Below are 18,486 nucleotides of genomic sequence, written 5' to 3'. Positions count from 1 at the left end.
AAAATTCTGCTCTCCCCCTGAATTTCACAATCATGTTAAAAATGCTGTTACCGAGAGATAATGCGATTCTCAGCTATTTGTGTTCGATGCCGAGATTTTGCTCTGGAATCGTATTATCACCTCAAAATGACATTATCGCAGCATGTCGAACACGGCCTTAACCTTCCTATAAATATACTCAGTTTACAATCTACCTTATTTAGGTCACTTCGCTCTCTTTAATTAAAGAGGGGACCTGTGAACTGCCGTTCACTGAGAGTTTGTATACTCTCGGAAGATAACTTCCTCTAGCGCAAGGTGCTGTGTGACCCCGTCACACCATGAATGCAACCAGGGTCGGGCCTAGGCACCTTTTTTAGGGGGGGGCAGCGATCTGTCGATCTGATATTCAATGCAGTCGCTGTATCGAGAGCTCGCCTGCTTTAAATAGAACTAAAAATAATGGGGTCCCCTCTCCCCAGCTTTAGTAGGTGTTAGAAAAGTAGTGCTTTTAATTCTAACAGTACAATAATACTATTAAACTTGTAAATAATACTTTCTAGTTAACCCATGTTGCCAACATAATGTGGGAGTAATTGATGCTGCCAGATGGAAGTTTCCACCAATCACATCGCTGAAGTACGCTTCTTCCGCCCTATTGGAGTCATATCTCATCTGTCCACAAGCGGCGCACCAGTCTGGCCCAGTCAACATGGCTAACCTCGCCTCCGACGACTACTACGAGAATTTGGGAGTGGCACGTACTGCTACAGCGCAAGAAATCAAAACAGCGTACGCCTTAGCCTGCTTGAATCGTGAACGAAATTGCGTCAAGGGCCAACACCTTTGTATGTAGGTACCGCAAACTGGCCATCAAATACCACCCGGACAAGAATCCAGCAGATAAGCTCACAGCCGAGGCCAACTTTAAAATCGTGGGCGAGGCCTACAATATGCTCTCGGATGATGACACGCGGAAGATCTGTGCGTGTGGCACTCTATCTCTATCTCTGGTGCATGTCACTAACTGTATGTTCGCTGCGATACCTCTGCAGATGACATCTACGGCAAGGAAGGACTGGAAGACGGCGCGCAACCGATGACCAAGGAGCGTGCCATGGAGATTTTCGAGGAGTTCTTCCGCTTCGGCGAGGCGATGGACCCGGACGCTCCCGACCGCTCCAAAGGTCTTAAGCGCGCCGCGGGTGGTGCAGTGTACGCGCCTGCAAAGGGTCTTCTCTACGGTGGCAAGTCAATTGTTGGAGGGATTGTGATGGGGTCAGCGGCAGTCGTAGCAGGTGCGTTTAGTTAACTTCATGCTTGATAAAAGAGCGATGACCTAACGTGGTTTGGTGTATCAGGAGCTGGCGCAATGGTTGTCAATTTTGCCTCTGGGATTAAAGAAATGGGCGAGGCTGGTGTCAACTCGGCACGCAAGCGCAAGGACAGTAAGCAGAGTGACAGTGAAACGGAAGTTTCTGGGGCTACAGCAGCTGACGGATCTACAGAAGCCGGACCTGGTGGTGAGCACAAGGGTGCGATTGCGATCGCCAACCAAAAGCCCACTCCTACGTTCATGGGAGGCCTGAAGAAGGCAACTATTGGTGCTGTTGCCGCCCCAGTTGCGGTATGTTTGCGTTCAAGTGTCTTACAAATGGGTCAGTGGCTGATCTGTTCTTGCATGTGCGGAATTAACAGGCGATTGTGACTGGAGGTGGCGTCCTGCTTGCCAGTGGCGTTGCGGCAGGTGGATACGTCGTTGGTGGATTTGCTGGCGCTGCGACGAATGTGGCGAGTGGGGTGCGTGAGGTGAAGGCAGCAAACAAACTGGAGAAGAAGCGTCGTGCTTCCAGCGCCGCTAGTACGCGCGACTCGTCAGCCTCGACGAAGAGCTCACCGGCGTCGTCAGAACCTTCAGTAAAAGCAGTTCCGGTGTCGGAAGCACCGGCACCTGCAACCCAGACCGCTTAGAGGATGATCAACACACGTAACTTCGGGTCGTCGTGTGTAGTTAGAGAGAGATACTTCCATATCCATAGTAAACCTTTGATTTAGTTACTTCAACTTGCTCGCCGTCATCTCTTCTCGACTGTCAAGCACGGATCAAGCCTGGACCGCCGATTGAGCTGGCGTAACACTGGAAACCTCTAGCTTCCAGTCGGGTAATTAGCTTCGTCAGGTCTTCGTTACTTAAGCCGCGCGGCAACAGAGAGATCGTACAGCCACCTCCACCTGCACCAGTCAACTTTGTAGCACCGTTAAACTGCTTGCAGATACGTGCCACCTCGTCGATTTGTGGGTGGCTCACGCCCAGATCGCTTAGAATTTGTTGGTTGTGCTCCATTTCCTGGCCGAGCACTTCCTCCGAGAGCACCTTACGCTCACTAAGAGACACGAATTTCTCCACAAGCTGCTGGATAGCGTCGAATCGCTTCTGCACCTTGTCACGGTCCGCTTCGTAACGTCTTCGGACGTTCGCGACTTGCTCTTTTGTGGAACGCGGGACACAGGTATTAACTAAGAGAAAACGGAACTTGTTCAGCGGACACTGAATGCGATCGAAAGAAGGCTCCGGGTGTTTCTGGAAGAGCAGAGTTCCGCCGAAACATGACACCGTGTTGTCTGCGCCTGAAGGCGAACCGTGCAGGATCACTTCAGCACTGTACGCATATTTGTTGATGAATTCCAGCTCATGTTGTCGAGCACTACCAGACAGCTCCGCGAAGGCTCCGGAAAGAGCCACAGACATGGCTGCTGAAGAGCCTAGGCCTGCGCCGATAGGCAGACCACACGTCGCTACCTCCACGTACAAACCTCCCTTGGATCTGTACGTACAAATGCAGCAGAAATGTTGTTTTGTGTGAGTTACAAATCACGTAAGTACCCGGTACTTATACGAGAATCCTACCCTTTAAAATATTCAGAAGAACGAAGGAGCGCACAGCACAGGAACAGGGGTGCTCGCATAGCTTTGGCATCTTCAGGTGTCTCGCCTTCTAGTATGTTCTCAATACGCATCATCACCTCCATTGACGGTGTCGGAACGTAGTGGATCTCGTCCTCGAGTCCATTGACCACCTTTTGCAGCTCGGATGTCGTGTATGTGCGTCGCAGTGGCTGCTTGTCGCGCGTAGACTTGATATCCTTGCACGAAAACTCGATCGAGGGTTCGATGCCTGCAGGTACGTGAGTACGGGTCTGCAAAAAGAACGAGTGTATCCCATCAGGGTCTCGTACACGTGATCTTTTGACGTATTGACACGTACAATCTCCGCCGTAATGCGCAAATCCGACAACGCCGCCGCTACCACAGGACAGCCATAAACCACAGCATGCTCGCCGAGAAGCAGCAGCTTCCCGGGTGCCGATACACGCACAACCTCGCGGCCCCCTGTCATGGCGATTTACAATTATCTGCCACGCAAGTTTGGTACAGTGTACCCTTTTCCTTGTCGCCACTAGTTTTTACGACAAGAGCTTTTCCACTTCACGGCAGTATTTACGCGTCTTTGATCTGGTGCGTGTTGAAGTGACATTCACTCCTCAGCATCCTAACTGAACCTTGCTACGATGCTGTACGCCAGAATCTTGCCGTACGTGGATGGAGACCGAGGAAAAGGCCATCGCACGGGCACAGAGCAGCATCATGAACGCTTTGGAAGAGGTGGACGCCGACAAAGCGTCAACTACCGAGCAGGTGGACGCTACTGGCATGACAACGGGCACGGCGCTATTCGATCTGTCGAGTTACACAGCTGGGGCGCCACTAATTCCCATGGGAGACGGAGGAGCAACAGCGACGGATGTGTTCGACCAGGACGCACTAATGAGTAAGACTTCCGATACAGAGGACAAGAAAATGGGTCGACCCAGTCATCCTGCGTGGCAGTATTTTATCCGAGGAGAGAAGCGCAATCGCTTTCACTATAACGCGTACTGTAAATTCTGCAATGAGAACGGAGAGGAGCCAGTGGCTGTTCGTGGAGTGTCGGGCAACATGATCCGACATCTACAGAAGTGCATTTACTGTCCTCCAGAAGTGGTGACGCAGTTGAAGCTGTTGTGTGCACAGAAAGATGCTGCAAGTTTTAACAAGCGGCACCAGTCACAGACTCGTAACATGGACGTGTTTCTGCAGGAGGCATCACACTCTCCAGCTCCAAAGAAGAAGTCGAGACGGCTAGGAGACCAACGAGACGCAAACGTCTTACCATTGCGAAACACTATTCGCGGCCCAGCAATAGATGCAGCAAAGACGAGTACTGCACAGGATTCAACCGGAGTGGAGGATTTCATGCCTCTACAGCTGCCATTACTGTCGTCCGAGATGAATGGAGGCCTCACGACGACTCTATCGTCATCCCAACCGCTGACTTACGAGGGAAATTTGTCTACTCCACAGAAAACAAGTATAAACACGACACTCGGACCTGCAACGAAGCACGGGAAGCCGCGTGCTTCTCTACCAAACGAGCTTCACTCGACTCGACATACAAATAGTGAGCCTGATGCTGACAATTTAAGCGAGCGGATGGTGTCGGCAACGCTATCAACAGGTCTGCCTTGGGATTGGATGTGGACCGAGGCTTCAGCTCGAGTATTTGGAGATCAGAACTCAAAGATCGAGCCGCCTAGTGCTGAGCTGCTGTCAACGCTGAGGGTCGCTGCCCATGAGAAACAGATTATGAAGATGAAAGACGAGCAAGTCGGCGTTACGCTGGCTGTGAACTGGTGGGCGTCTAACTACCCGAGATCGAATTTCGTCCTGCTCTCTTTAGTAAACGCTCTAAGGGAAGCGATCACGTGGGAAGTAATTGACATGGGAATTGGAGACAGTACGCCTGAGTCCTTAGCCGAAAAGATCAAGGACAACTTGGCGGATTTGCGGAGAAAGGGGATCCATGTGATCAATATTGTTGCCGAGACAACACTGACGTACGCAGCCTCTCGTGTAGCTGTCAATTCGAGCGAGTGGACAAATCTGGCAATTCCAGTGCTGCCGTGCTTTTCACACTTACTGCAGATGTTGCTGGGTGCTGTCTTAACAGGGACCGACAAATCCAAGGAAACTGTTGGCGAAGTGGTCGATCTTGTACGAATGTTTTCGAATCATCGTGTGAATAAGGTGTTTCGACGCGAATGTGGCGACCCAGATGCAGCACTGCATGCGCCATTACAATGCGAGTGGTATTCCTTCATCGAGGCTGTTGATTCTGTTCGGCAGTACGAAGACATGATCAAAATTATAGCTTCCAAGGTTTTTCGGGCTTCATCAAACGCCAGAGATTTGGCAGGAAGGATTGCCAACCCACGCAAAGATAGCGCAGGAAACACCGTGGACGAGCTGGCGGAGTGCGGACTCTCACCTGCTGTTATCCGAACGATTCAGAACGCAGAGTTTTGGGAAAATGTCGAGGCTCTGAGCGAGCTCATGTACCCAATCAAGGAAGCTCAAAAGATGCTGAGCAGTGCTTTCGCGTCGTCATTTTCGCTTTCTGACATTTTCTACCAGTTCGGGAGAATGCATCAGCAGTATGGAATTATCGTGTCGGACTGGGAAGACACTACTGGCGCCGGACGATCTGTCGGACACGTACGCTTTTTACTACGTAAGATTAACGCCATGTGGAAGTTGTATGATCAACCGCTGATGGTGTTGGGCTACACGTTTAACTATAACCTCCAGCTCCAATTTCTTGCTCGTCATCAGGCATCGCTCAAGTGGCTATCGATCGGGAAATACGCCAAGCAATACTTTCGAGGGTGGTTTTGCGCAGCGTCGTCGACACGGAACCCGTCGCGCTTGCTGGTCTTAAGTGATGAAGCTGCGGCCCAGTTCATGGAGGATATTTTGGCTTTCAAGGAGCGGAAGTATCCATTTGATTCCGAGTCAATGTGCGACTTTGACAACCCAAAGTATTTCTATATGCTCGTATCCGACTCGCATCCCTTGATGCACATGTTTGGGTCTAGACTGTTCAGCTTTGTGACTAGTACACCACCTCTAGGTGATGTGCTACCTCGAAAGTGTTTCATCCCGTCGGTACGTTCAACGACGTGTCCGCAGCAGACTTTGTTGCCACTACTACGAATGAATTTGTTCGCTCAAACAGCACTGCGACCATCGAAGGATTTACTCGGATTTGTTCAAAGCAACAGACCAAAGATTGATATAGAAAACATGGCCAACAATGAGATGCAGTTTCACCGCTCCGAGGCTATGTCAGAAGGTGAAGAAGTAAGCTCAGCGTTCCCCCCAAGCTCTACATGTACTTCAGCCGGAAGTCCGAACGCTTTTGATGAACCTCGTGCACCCAATCGAGTATGGAGCAAGAAACAATGGGAAGGGTTGGCGAAAGAATGGAAAACACACTGGGAAAAGGAGATTGACACAAGCAACCTACGAGCTCTTGACTCTTTCACGCAGGACCTAACACTGGATCAGATTTTTAAGGACGCATTACCTTCCCGCCTCCCTCATGACCGAGCAGATGCTGTCGTGGACGTGTGATATTCCAGTCTCAGTACACCCACTAAAAAACTATTCGCTAAGATAAAGCTGACGCTGTTCGGTGGGGATGGCCATGAAAAGTTTGTCGAGTGTATCGGCATCCACGTCGCTGTTGCAAAGTACTTCTAAGTCCGCAGTTTGACTAGCCAAGTCTTCGAATCTAAATGCCAAGAATAAGGGTCAGCATTGGGAGAAATACACCAGTGCTAGTGGATGGAGCGTACGACGCGTGAAGCTCATCAATGCGCTTATCTTTCCCCGAGATGTTGGAACGAAAGGCGTCGTACCTGTCAGTGCAAACCAACGTTAGCGAATAAACTGGCCAGTTGGATTTCTGTTGAGGTCACGCACTTGTGGTGATTTCTTTCGCTCTTCTTGGTTATTGTTTTCAGCATCGCCACAGCCTGACGTTCTACAGTGTTCACTTGGAAATTATCCGTGCGACCATCTAATTCACTAGTGATGTCGTCTGTAGCTGGCTCAGCCTCTCGAGCTGAAGTGTGTGGACTGCAGTCAATATTAGCTGGTGGCAGATCGAAGTCCTATGTCTACAGAATGTACCTGTCGGAACTACTGTTGTTGTCATCCTCACTGTGGATCGACTTTGAGCTGGAAATTGCTTTCGAATTTCGCGATTGTTGCGTCGAGGAAGCTTTCAGATGTGATGGTCGGATCGAACGAGGCATCTCAACACTCTTGCTTCCTGACGGCTTTGAGGGCTGTGCAACTTGAGACTCCGCTCGCTTCGACATCGTGCAGGGATCAGTCGAGATCGCACGCTGCCCTTGCGGTTATACGCGAACTTCTGAGCCCATTTTTATAATTAGCCCACGACAAGCTCCTCTCGCCGCTATGAAATCACCTATGGTAACCATAGCGGGATTGCCGCTATGAACCAGAGCGTTAGACCACCAAAGATTCTGTTTGTGAGACCGAAGTCGGCTGGATCTGTGCGCAGCTCACAGACTCGCAGCTCTCCTGCCCCAGCGTCACATGCGAATGGAAGAAATCCTGCTCCGTTGACGCCCTCGATCTCGCTATGTGGAACTATTCCACCACAACCTGTTCGTCCTGTTAGCAATAGCGCAAGGAGGCCTTCTAGTGCTGTTGGATCGAGACGATGCTTTGCACCAGTTACAGTTCCTACTCTACCTAAAACCACACGAGAAGTGGAAAGCGTCGACGTTGCGTGGCAGGGAGACGCTCCTGCTGCAGATACTGCGTCAGGACGAGACGCAGAGAATATTTACCACGTAATTGTTGCCCGGAAGGATGCGGAAGATACAGCACAAACGCTGGCGAGACGCATTTCACATTTTCGCACTCAGGAAGAACGAGTGGTTCGTGAGATGCAAACTATGAGAACACGCCTGGAGACGAACCTCAAGAAACCCAGACAGAGACCAAGAACCTCCGTTGGTACCGGCCAGGCCCACCATACTTCGCATCTTCACCCACTCCCTCTTCAGCACAATGTTCCCCAAAGTAGTGCCAAGCAAAAAAATGTGCCAACTTTTCCAGTTTACAAGCGAAAACTGAATGTACCGCGTAGCCGCGAGCAACGAGATTTTATTGCCGTAAGCTCACAACTTCGAGTACTCAGGCATCATTGACTAATGACTATTGTACTTTGTTCTTGCATCGATAGAAACAGAAACGGACGCTCGAATTGCGCAAGCTGGAAGTTGCTCGCCAGCAAAAAGAGCGGCTGAAGGTGAGTACTAAGTAGAAGTATGTGAACTCTGGTCTACTGCCGCACTAACGTTTGATCTTTGCTCCTTCTTCGGATATAAAGCTAGCTCTAGCCGGCCAAAAGGCAAAAGAAGCAGATCAGGAATACAAGCGACGGTGTCGGAACGAGCGGATACGGGCTGAAGAGCAGCAGGCCAAAGAGCTTCGAGCTGAGAAACTGGTGCGTATTTGGGAGCGGTATTTCCTCTTGACCTGGCCTGACAACGGATCTTTCTTTCTGTAGCGCCAACTTCGCGAGGCAGCAACCAAACAGCACTTCGAGCGCCTGATGACTGAAAAGCAGCGACAACACGAAGCACTGAATTTGGTTGCCGTGATGGAGGAGGAAGAGAGAAACTTGCGACTGCGTCTTGAAGCGCTTCACTTTCATCGCGAGTACATGGAACAGGAGCTGTGCAGTAGTGTGCCACCTTTTGGCCACACAGCAACCGATAGATGACGTGTCCCTAATGCTTAATGACTCATTGGCAATGAACACGCAACTGAACCCTTACCGTAGGCGACCTGCTTGAGCCAGTGCCTCAGTGTTCAAAAACTATTCTTGAAGAAGACCTGCAGATTGGTACATGTTCCACGCCAAACACTGCTGCCTTTTTACACCTGTTCATACATGTACTGCATGCAGTGCATTAGGACGGTGGATGAGAGGGAACCTGCATGGTGAATACATACTTGGCGGATGAAGTCTATAAGTTTCGGCGTTTTTACTAATATAACCAATGGTATGGTATTACCATAGGCCTCACGGAATTTGCAACCTACTTCGAAGTACAAGTTGCACAAACAGCTATGCTTCAACTGCAACTGGAACTGATGTGAAGAACGGTGGGAGCAACAAGTCATTTTGCGCTACATGTACAAGTTGATGAATCTTTGACGATGATAATTTCAAATTTTATTTGCTATCCGCGATATACTTACTTTGCAATAATACATGTTTGTCTGCCAGCCTGGCGAGGCATCATGCCATGACATTATCACCATGGTAGAAGCTGGATATGCTCTCTTTTATTGAAATAAAATAGGCACTAGACTGGGTAACAAGAGACAGTACAATTACACCAGAATACAACCGATTAGCATGCCCGAATATGCCAGACTCAGGAAGAGCCGGACGTGTCATCAGTTGACGTGTCTTCGGAGTATACGTATAACCGGATGGCAGTGTGTTGGCTTTGAAACTGAACCCCGCAAGACGGTCAGCATCTAACTCTCAAGACAAAGTGCAGGGGGAATAACCTGGAGGTAGTCAACGCATCAAACACACTAACAAAAGACCAAATCATTGAAAAACTAGTTGCATTAAATGCACATGCACAGGTACCGATAGCGCAAATACTGTAGCTCCTTCCGACTTAGCAGATATAGGTTTTCAGCACCGGCAAATATCTCAAAAGCTAACAGCATATACATGATCGTGTATTAACTCGCATGCATGTTCACTGACGAGGTTTGCAACCAACGTCATTTCGCGGTCGTAACCAACATGCTGGACATTAACCTTCTTGTACACCTCATCCATAAATCGTCGCTCTTGAAGACTCTGGTAATACATAATCGACGCTATGCATTCGTCCACTGCCATAAAAGAGTTTACCCACTCCTTCAACTGCTTCCACGAGGCCTCCAACCTGTTGTTGGTGTTATTACCAAGCGTCACGGTGTTTTGGCGCTTGTGTGCACACCACAGCTCGCGACATTTGTCCCAATTCTTAATGAAATAGGCGACAAAAGGGTGTCGGACGGATTCAAACGGTTCCACTATTGTGTTCGTAGTTTCACAGCGTTCAGACTCGGATGTGGTATGATTCCGCGCTTCTGTCGCCACATTCTGCCCGACCGCCACAATATTCTGCCCAACTGGTGCCAGATTCTGCCCAACTGGTGCCAGATTCTGCCCAACTGGATCTGAAGTCAATTGCCCAGATCGGGGGCGCCCCATTCCGCACACGTGCAACATGTACCGAAAGTGCTTCATATACTCTTTCTCGGTCTTCGCATATACAAGCAGGTTCATCAGACCTCGTAGCTGATCCTTTTCCCACGTGTTACAACCGTAGTCTGCTGACGCGATTTCCTCCCGCAAATACTTTAAGACGTGAAATTGGCAGAGCAGGATAGTGACGTCAGGGAAAGCAGTCTTCAGTACCGATAGTTCCGTGAAGTCCTTGTCGATCAACACGCAGCGTAGTTTTGTCCAAGCCGGATTGTTACTCTTAAATTCTTCAAGCGCCGTCAGTAATGTCGGCCATCGCTCGTTCTGTAGTAGCGCGTGCTGCACAAATTGGCCTTTTCCAAAGGTATCGTGAGCCATAAAAGAGAAAACTTTGTACTTTGAACGGTTTGTTCCGTGCGTCGCGTCAATGAGAAGAACTTCCGGAAATTGTTTGTAGACCGATCGCATGTGTTTAGTCTGTAATGTAATACATGTTGCAATTTTCTAATACAAAGAACATGTTAGACGTTATGAATATAATGTATTTGATTCACTAAATACACATACCTTTTCCCCGACATCGTCTACGAATATGTGGTGAAGTGCTTTCTCAGAAATAAGAGAATGGTCCAGACGCGGGGTCACTATCCCGAATCAGTGACAATTTCAAGTGATTATAGAGGATTTGGGTTGTTTGGCACGGGTGCAAGTTGCCTGTGGTGGATTAGTCATGGCGAGCAGCACCCCGTATGGAATGACGATGGATCTGATATGAGCGATGTACGAGAAGGCAAGATCCACCAAGACTTACCTCGGATCCACCCTTACCTGGATTCACTAAGATGGATATGGGATATACTATACAAGAGTGGATCGAGTGCGGATCCTATGAAGGAAGGATGGTCGGTGCTCTCTGACGGTGGATCTAGTAGCCACGGCTAATGAAGAGTCAAGATCCACCGCGAGGTACCCCGGATCCCATACCTCCGAGTTCGTATCCAAGGAGGGAGGATCCCGCCTGGAGGGACCTGGATCCAGGGTATAGGGATGAGGGATACAGTGGATCTCGAACTTTCGTGGGACAACGGAGATCACAGATGGTTGCGAGATGATGTTGGATGATTGGAGAGCTCGGATCCACGGCGAGTGTACCATTACAGTGAGGTGGATCCAAGCGACCTGGATCCGGATGAGTGTACCCATAATAGGGTGACCATGATGATTACGTCATATATCCGGTGGATCTGAAGATAACACAGCTGGAATGATGGGTCAAGGGAAGAAGGGACATGCAGCCGAGCCTGGTAAGGGATTTAGCAGATGAAAGACATAGAAGGTAGAAACCCAGGCAGGTATAGGCTTAAATATCAATAGAGTCCTCAATTTGCACAGTATCACGCAAGTGCCTTCCTGCCCTCAAGAACCGGAACTACATTGGCCGTACGAGCTCCGAGAAGGTTGGGAATTGCGAATCTAGTGTTGGTAGTGATAACTGGATAATACATTGGCCAGATCCTACAACCTAGTGAGCTTTTCCTTTACTCGTGCAGATCCGACAGGTTAACCGAATTTACTACTTGGTCGGTTACACCCTAGAGGCTCTCAACTCTCAAGATCCCGTCACAGGAGGCGGCAAGTACGACTTAAAGGACAACACAAAGGCAAGGGAACACACCCGCAAGGCAACCCTACGGCCAGATCCACGATCTAGGCCCCGGATCCATAAGCTCGAATATTCGCTTAGGATACGGAACCATCCACGGACGCAGAGTGAAGATTTTCCACTGCTGCTCCACCCCATCCCCACGTCTCGCCAAGACACTCAAGCTTCACCACTTGAACTCTTCGGAAGTTACCGAGAGAGCAGATCCCGCCCTACCGACGGGTACACAAGGTGAGGAAAGCTCAGCAGAACACGGATCATCGGGGGACCCCCTCCGTTAGTCGGTGTCTGGGCGCAGTTGGTAAGTTGGATCTGGCAATCTCGCAGATTTTGCTGATCCCGCTACACCACAATGGTGCGCGTGCCCGGATCTTTTGGTGACTCGGGATTTCACCGTGAGTCCCAAGAAGATGCTCAAGTGAAGATTGAGCCAGGGGAAGAGGCGTCGTCGGAGGTCGGATCGACGAAGACGCTGCTGAATGAAACAAGATCCGCGGATAGATGGAGTTTTGGGAGGAACTCTGTCGACGGAAGAGAGGTGGATCCGGATCCGGATCTAGAAGAGAAACCTCTCTATCCTCCCCAGGTCCCCTCGGGGACCCCTGCGGATCTTGACGCAAGTCAAGATCCGCTAACAAAACAAGGGAAAGTGAAGGCGAAACGGTATGCATTTGCAGATTCACCGATTAAGCCAACACCGTACCTAAACCCAAGCCCGCTAGTCGAAGAAACAAGAAAGAAGACGAAAACGAGTAAGACTACGCGGAAGAAGATGCAAGCTCCAGAGTCGGAAGAAGACCAAGCTGGATCCAGGTCAAGCTGGTCCGACAAGGATCTCGAGTTTGTGTATCGCCACCAAGCTTTACGCGACTTCCTGCATCAAGATCCTGTCATGCAGATCCTGAATCCACGACAGATCGAAGATCCAAGGGAACCGGTGAGAGCACCAACGAAAACGGCGAACAAGTTGGTGGCAGTCAAAGATCTATTACGTTTGCTTACGGAGTCAGGCATCGTAGCTGGTGTGTTCGACGCAGAAGATATCTTCGAGCTAGACCTGGATCTCATAGTATCCGCGACGCGGGACCTCTTTGCCAGAGTGAAGTCCATCACCGGAGAAAGGTCGCGCACTATGGATCCAGTGTCGTCGCCGAGGATCAGCCAAGCTGCGTCCTCAAACTACGAATCCGCCGCTGAGGATGAGTCAGACACGTCGTCCGAACCACGACGCATGACTTTAGGACCCTCCGGGGCATCCATGCTGGAAGCGCGGGCGAGGATCCGAGGACAGGAAGCCCCTGAGAACGTGAAAGCTCGGGATCCAGTACGCCCTACGCGTGATTTGACACAATCCAGCCAGGATCGAGCCAGATCCGGCAAGAAGCCAGTGGGATTATCGTCAGATCAGGCTCGAGGTAATCGCCTCACGGATCCGGTCTCGCCAGTGGACCAGACGGCCACAGGCTCTTCCGACACTTCCTCAGGCACCCTGCAGCGACACTTCGAAGCTGTGATGAATCGCTTCCTGGCCGAACAGGGTATGAGAGCGCCCGTGCCACAAGTGCAAGTGCTCCACGAACATGGAGCACGGGACGTGGAGATGGAGTCAGTAGAGGGGGACAACTCCCATGATGAGTTCGACCCAGACGATCTGGATGGCCCATCCACTTCGGCAGCCGTGGTAGCAACGGCCACAGCCGGGGCAGGTGGATCGTCCATGATCCAGAGGGTACGGATCTCAGTTGAAGGAGTTCACGGGCAAGGATCAAGATGAGGACCGAGCGAGAACATGGATCAGTAAAGTCAAGTCGGCCCTCATGAGAGATCAAGCGTCGGATGCTGAGAAGTGTCTGACCTTTGCGGATCTGCTAGCGGGGCCAGCCAGGAACTGGTATCGGCAGCTGGGCAGATCAACCAGGAACAAGTGGCCAGATTTGCTGCGCAGTTTCCAGACCCAGTACTGTGGATTAGGAGTGTCGGTGGCACGACAATACTACCATGCTCGCCGCAGATCGGATGAATCCCCGTTGGAATACCTACATCGACTAAATGTGGCCGGTCTACGGGCCAAGTTGAAGATCAAGGATGGGGGATCCAAGGTACTACGGGAACACGTGGATCATTTCATCGAAACGTTGGGAGATGTGGATCTGGCCGACAGGCTGACCCTGCTACGACTTCCCGACGCAGACGAGCTTGAAGAAGTACTGCGGGCGGTGGATCGCGCGAAACACCGCCAGAAGAAGGCGGCGGTCGGGTCCGGCAAGTATCGCCAAAAGGCTCCGACGCCTACGGCCCCAGCTCGACGTGTCCACCAAGTCACGGCGCCCGACTCAGGAACTGAGTCAGGATCCGACGGCTCGGACTCCGACCCTGAAGATTACCGTCGAGTCTGTCTCACTGCGTCCAACGATCGAACGGCGAAGACAGGAGACAACTCTCGACCGGGGGATACCGTACTCGGGGACCGTGGGATGTACAGATCCCGAGATCTCATGGACGGGGCAGCACAAGTCAGGTGTTCGCAGTGCGGATCCCGGAAGCACACTGAATCTGGATGCTGGAAACATCTGGTCTGTGAGAAGTGTGGCAAGAAAGGTCATCCCGGAGATCATTGCTTCTACGTGTGTCGCGGGTGTGGCGAGATTCACGACGTCGGCAAGTGCCCGATGGAAGAATTCTACAACCAGATCCGCCAATGGTTTGATCCAGCCAAGCACCGAGGGATGTTGCCGGAAGTGGCAGAGAAGATGTTAAACTAGGACGCTCGCCGGGTTTGAATCCGGTACGAGCCGAGCGTTCTAGGTATTGCATTTATGCATTTGTGAACAAGACATCGCTAGATCCAGGTAGCAGGACCCTAGATCCAGTCGATAATACACGTGATCTACATGAAGTGTCAGTTGCCAGGGTCTCTAGTTTGCGCCAAGTGGACGAGTTTTCCAGATCCAAAGTCTCTTCAACCCTGGATCTACAAAGAGGAGAGACACGTGGTTACTGGGAGAAACGCCAACATGGTCGATGGTTTGAGCCTACCAAGGGTGAGGTCACTGCAGATCCACCTAAGGTCTGTCTGGTCACTGGATCCTGTGGATCTGAGGATGTTGGATCCATGGATCTGCTAACAGGGGAGTCCCGTGGATACTGGAAGTACCATGCCCCAGGAAAGTGGTTCAGACAAGCCAAGGTAGGGGGCAAGATCAACAATGAAAAAGCAATCCTACTTCTAGATAGTGGTGCCGAGGTGTCTATACTGGATACCGCCTTTGCTCGTAAGGTTGGGTGCCAAGTGGATGGGAGTCGGATCCAAGATTGTGTTGGGATTGGTGAAGGCGTATACCGTACAAACGGGAGAACGCGAATTAAGATCACGCTGGCAGGTTGTTTGGTGTATTGGTTTGACATTTGGGTCGGGGATCTCGCTGGTCAAGACGCCATCCTTGGGATGGATTTCATGGTGCCAGCCGGAGTGAGGTTGGATCTGGCGGATGGGACACTTTGTTTCCCTGACGAGATGCGGATCCAGCTCAGCGGACGGCGGCCGTTGTATGGAGCGAAGATGAGGATCATAAGGGCGGATAAGACCACCTGGATCGAGCCCGGGGAAACTTGGGAGCTGTCAGACCGGTTGAAGTGGGTGGAACATGAGAAACTGTGGGTCACTCGGGGCGAGAAATGGGTACCTACCGTAGTCCAAGGACCAGGTCGATCGCAATACCTCCAGGTCACGAACGTCAGCGACAAGAGACTATTACTGGACCATTATGAAGAGATCGGACGATGGTTGGCGAAGGACGGTATCCCTAGGCGACCTGGATATGTGTCAGTGGGATCCCGCCGCTACAAAGAATGGCAGAATCTGGTGTACGAGGCGACTACCGAGATCGAACCTCTCAGAGAGGTGGAGCTCCCGGCGGAGCCAACTGGCCCCTTGGTGGATCGGCCTTCATATCCAACTCCGCGAAAGATCCTGCAGAGGGATCGACGGGTTGAGATCCAAGCAATGGAGGTTGGATCCACGACGGGGGACGATCCCCAGAGTCGGCCCTTAGATAACGCAGGGTCGGTGGATGAAGGATTGCAGAGGGCTAAAGCCGAACAGCCGGATCCCGCCGATCCACAAGTGGATCCAAGCTTTCCACTGGATAAAGTGCCTGGATCCCTATCGAGAGTGGCAACGCTAGTCAAACCCGAACTGTCGGGTTTAGACTCGTTAGAGGACCGGCTGGATCCGACCGGTGACTTCCCCAGTACCAGGATACCCGACCCCACGAAGACAGAAGGGATGACGGTCGAAGGAGAGTCGCGGTGCCTGGATCCAAGGGTGGATCAGACAAAGACCGAAGATGAACAAGTCTGCTACCGTGAAGGCGGGGATCTACACGCCGAGGATCTGGGAGAAGGTATGGCGGTAATCCCGGAGGTACCACTGACCACCGAGGAGGTCACGATTGATGATATCCAAGTGGATCCAGGGGCGAACGAACCCACTGAAGTGGATCGTCTGCGTCAGAAGATCTGGGAAAGCCGACATCTGCTGATCGGTAAGGGTAATGCGTTACCGCCCGCCGCCCACGGAGTCAAATGTGACATCGATGTCGGCGACGCGAAACCGATCGCTCAAAGGGTGCGGAAGGTGGCACCTCAGTTCCGAGAAAAACTGTCAGATCTTATTAAGGGCCTGCTGCAAGCCAGGATCATCAGCTTCTCAACGTCCCCGTGGGCGTCGCCGGTGGTAATCATCATCAAGAAGAACGGGGTGGATATACGTCTGTGCATTGATTACCGGCTGGTTAACAGCCTGACTCGATTGATGGTGTATCCAATGCCTCTGATCAATGAGCTGTTGGAAGATTTGGATAAAGCACTCTGGTACTGTTCTCTAGACATGGCCAGTGGTTTCTGGGTGGTTACTATGACGGATCGAGCTCGCGCAATATCCGCATTCATCACACCGTTTGGCCTGTTCGAGTGGACCCGGATGCCGTTTGGATTGAAGAACGCACCCCAGATCTACCAACGCCTCATCGATAACGCCCTCTATGGGTTCACCCGAATACCGGAGCCCGAAACGGGTGGATCCGGGGAAGGTGACGCAGAAGTGGATCCATTCGAAGCGGGGGAACCAGGGGATCCTGGGACCCCGTCTGTGTTAGGACGCAGATCTTACATCGACGACATTCTGATCCCGGCGGAATCGTGGGATCAGTTGTGCGAAAGAGTGACATCCCTACTGGAGGCGTGTACTAAGTGGAATCTCTCTATCAGCGTGGTTAAGAGCTATTGGGGGATGCGCAAGGTGGATTACTTGGGCCATCGAGTTTCCAAGGAGGGATTGGAGGCGAATCCTAAGGACCTGTCTTCATTAGCCGATTTGTCCTTCCCACAGTCGTTACGAGCGATGCAATCCTTCTTGGGCAGTTTGAACTACTACAGTCGGTTCATCGAAGATTACGCCTTGTTTGCCGCGGTGTTGTATGAATTAAGAGAGGTAGATTTTGCTGCGATGACCGCTCCAGCTGTCCGGATGAAAATCCAACAAGCTCTGGCCCGGGAGATGTCGGATCCACGAAGGGATCCAAGTGGTATGACGTCAGAAGAGGACCTAACACAGGAGCTGGATCCACTCCGAGACCAACAGAGAGAGGATCCAGTCTGGATAGAGACGACGGATCAGAACATGGAAAAGGCAGAATCTCGGTGGATTCGAGCTCAACACGCATTTGTGGAACTGAGGAACAGGATCGCGACCACGCCTATCCTCCGTCATTTCGATCCGGAACGTCAACCTACGGTAATAGTTTATGCCAGTGACTGGGCAGTCTCAGCAGCTCTGGTGCAAGAACATGAGGGGATCTGTCATCCAGTCACCTTTGTCAGCCGGACACTGAAGCCGAATGAACTGAACTACGGAGCGGTGGAGAAAGAGATACTTGCGCTCCTGCGCGTGTTGGATCTAAATTATAACCTGCTAGTGGGGAGATCCATCCGGATCCTGACTCGACACTCCACGCTAGCCTGGCTGTTCAAGTCGGCCGGGTTGCAAGGACGTTTGGGACAGTGGGCAGCTTTACTCTCGCCTTGGACGCTGGAAATTGTGAAATGTTCGAAAGGGGAAGATGAGATCCTGGGAGTCTTGGCCGCGAGCATCACTCCTCGAGCTAAGATGGATGAGGCACTGACTAAGATCGCCCCTAAGAAAGAGCCCAAACGCCGGATCCAGATCCCGATCCCGACGGTACAGGTGGATGAGGATCTATACGTCCTGAGTTTCGATGGATCCGCTCGTGTACGACGCGGAGGAGGAGCATACAGTGCAATACTGTGGAGATTGCCCGGATGGGATGTTGTACGGGCCAGATCCACTTACGCGGAAGGCCTCACCGTCAATGAAGCGGAGTATAACGGACTCCTTCTGGGTTTGGATTTACTAAAGGGACAAGATCCAAAACGGCTGGTGATTTGTGGGGATTCAAATTTGGTAATCAGACAGGTGCGAGGTGAGATTGACTGCAAGGCCCCGGCCCTAACACTGTTACGGCAGAAAGTGATGATCCACCTGCGTGGTTGGTTGAATCACGAGTTGGTGCATGTCAAGCGAGATTGGAATGCCAGTGCGGATAGTTTGGCCAGTGCCGCTTTACG

At 51.3% G+C, this 18,486-nt stretch overlaps 5 protein-coding genes across 5 annotated transcripts; 3 read left to right on the top strand and 2 right to left on the bottom strand.

Moving 5' to 3' along the window:
- Positions 1–661: 661 nt before the first annotated feature.
- Positions 662–2,270, top strand: PITG_11029 (uncharacterized protein; the record flags this gene model as incomplete). The annotated part of the gene is made up of 5 exons (XM_002901772.1): positions 662–771; positions 836–963; positions 1,035–1,277; positions 1,341–1,606; positions 1,678–2,270. 5 exons carry the CDS (start codon positions 692–694, stop codon positions 1,948–1,950), a joined length of 990 nt encoding a protein of 329 aa, XP_002901818.1.
- Positions 2,072–3,377, bottom strand: PITG_11028 (mevalonate kinase, putative; the record flags this gene model as incomplete). The annotated part of the gene is made up of 3 exons (XM_002901771.1): positions 2,072–2,804; positions 2,888–3,177; positions 3,246–3,377. The coding sequence occupies 3 exons, from the start codon at positions 3,375–3,377 to the stop codon at positions 2,072–2,074; spliced, it is 1,155 nt and encodes a 384-aa protein (XP_002901817.1).
- A 461-nt stretch (positions 3,378–3,838) lies between these two features.
- PITG_11027 (uncharacterized protein) lies at positions 3,839–6,490 on the top strand (the record flags this gene model as incomplete). Its single annotated transcript, XM_002901770.1, has 3 exons — positions 3,839–4,368; positions 4,504–6,228; positions 6,310–6,490. The coding sequence occupies 3 exons, from the start codon at positions 3,839–3,841 to the stop codon at positions 6,488–6,490; spliced, it is 2,436 nt and encodes an 811-aa protein (XP_002901816.1).
- Positions 6,491–6,520: 30 nt separating this feature from the next.
- On the bottom strand, positions 6,521–7,242 carry PITG_11026 (uncharacterized protein; the record flags this gene model as incomplete). Its single annotated transcript, XM_002901769.1, has 4 exons — positions 6,521–6,650; positions 6,715–6,777; positions 6,842–6,997; positions 7,052–7,242. The coding sequence occupies 4 exons, from the start codon at positions 7,240–7,242 to the stop codon at positions 6,521–6,523; spliced, it is 540 nt and encodes a 179-aa protein (XP_002901815.1).
- A 520-nt stretch (positions 7,243–7,762) lies between these two features.
- On the top strand, positions 7,763–9,061 carry PITG_11025 (uncharacterized protein; the record flags this gene model as incomplete). The annotated part of the gene is made up of 6 exons (XM_002901768.1): positions 7,763–7,834; positions 8,139–8,204; positions 8,286–8,402; positions 8,466–8,643; positions 8,742–8,804; positions 8,982–9,061. 6 exons carry the CDS (start codon positions 7,763–7,765, stop codon positions 9,059–9,061), a joined length of 576 nt encoding a protein of 191 aa, XP_002901814.1.
- Between the last annotated feature and the right edge of the window lie 9,425 nt (positions 9,062–18,486).

The sequence above is a fragment of the Phytophthora infestans genome, genomic scaffold (assembly GCF_000142945.1).
Source record: "Phytophthora infestans T30-4 supercont1.19 genomic scaffold, whole genome shotgun sequence".
NCBI lineage: Eukaryota > Oomycota > Peronosporomycetes > Peronosporales > Peronosporaceae > Phytophthora > Phytophthora infestans.
This window is presented reverse-complemented; position numbering and strand designations above follow the sequence as displayed.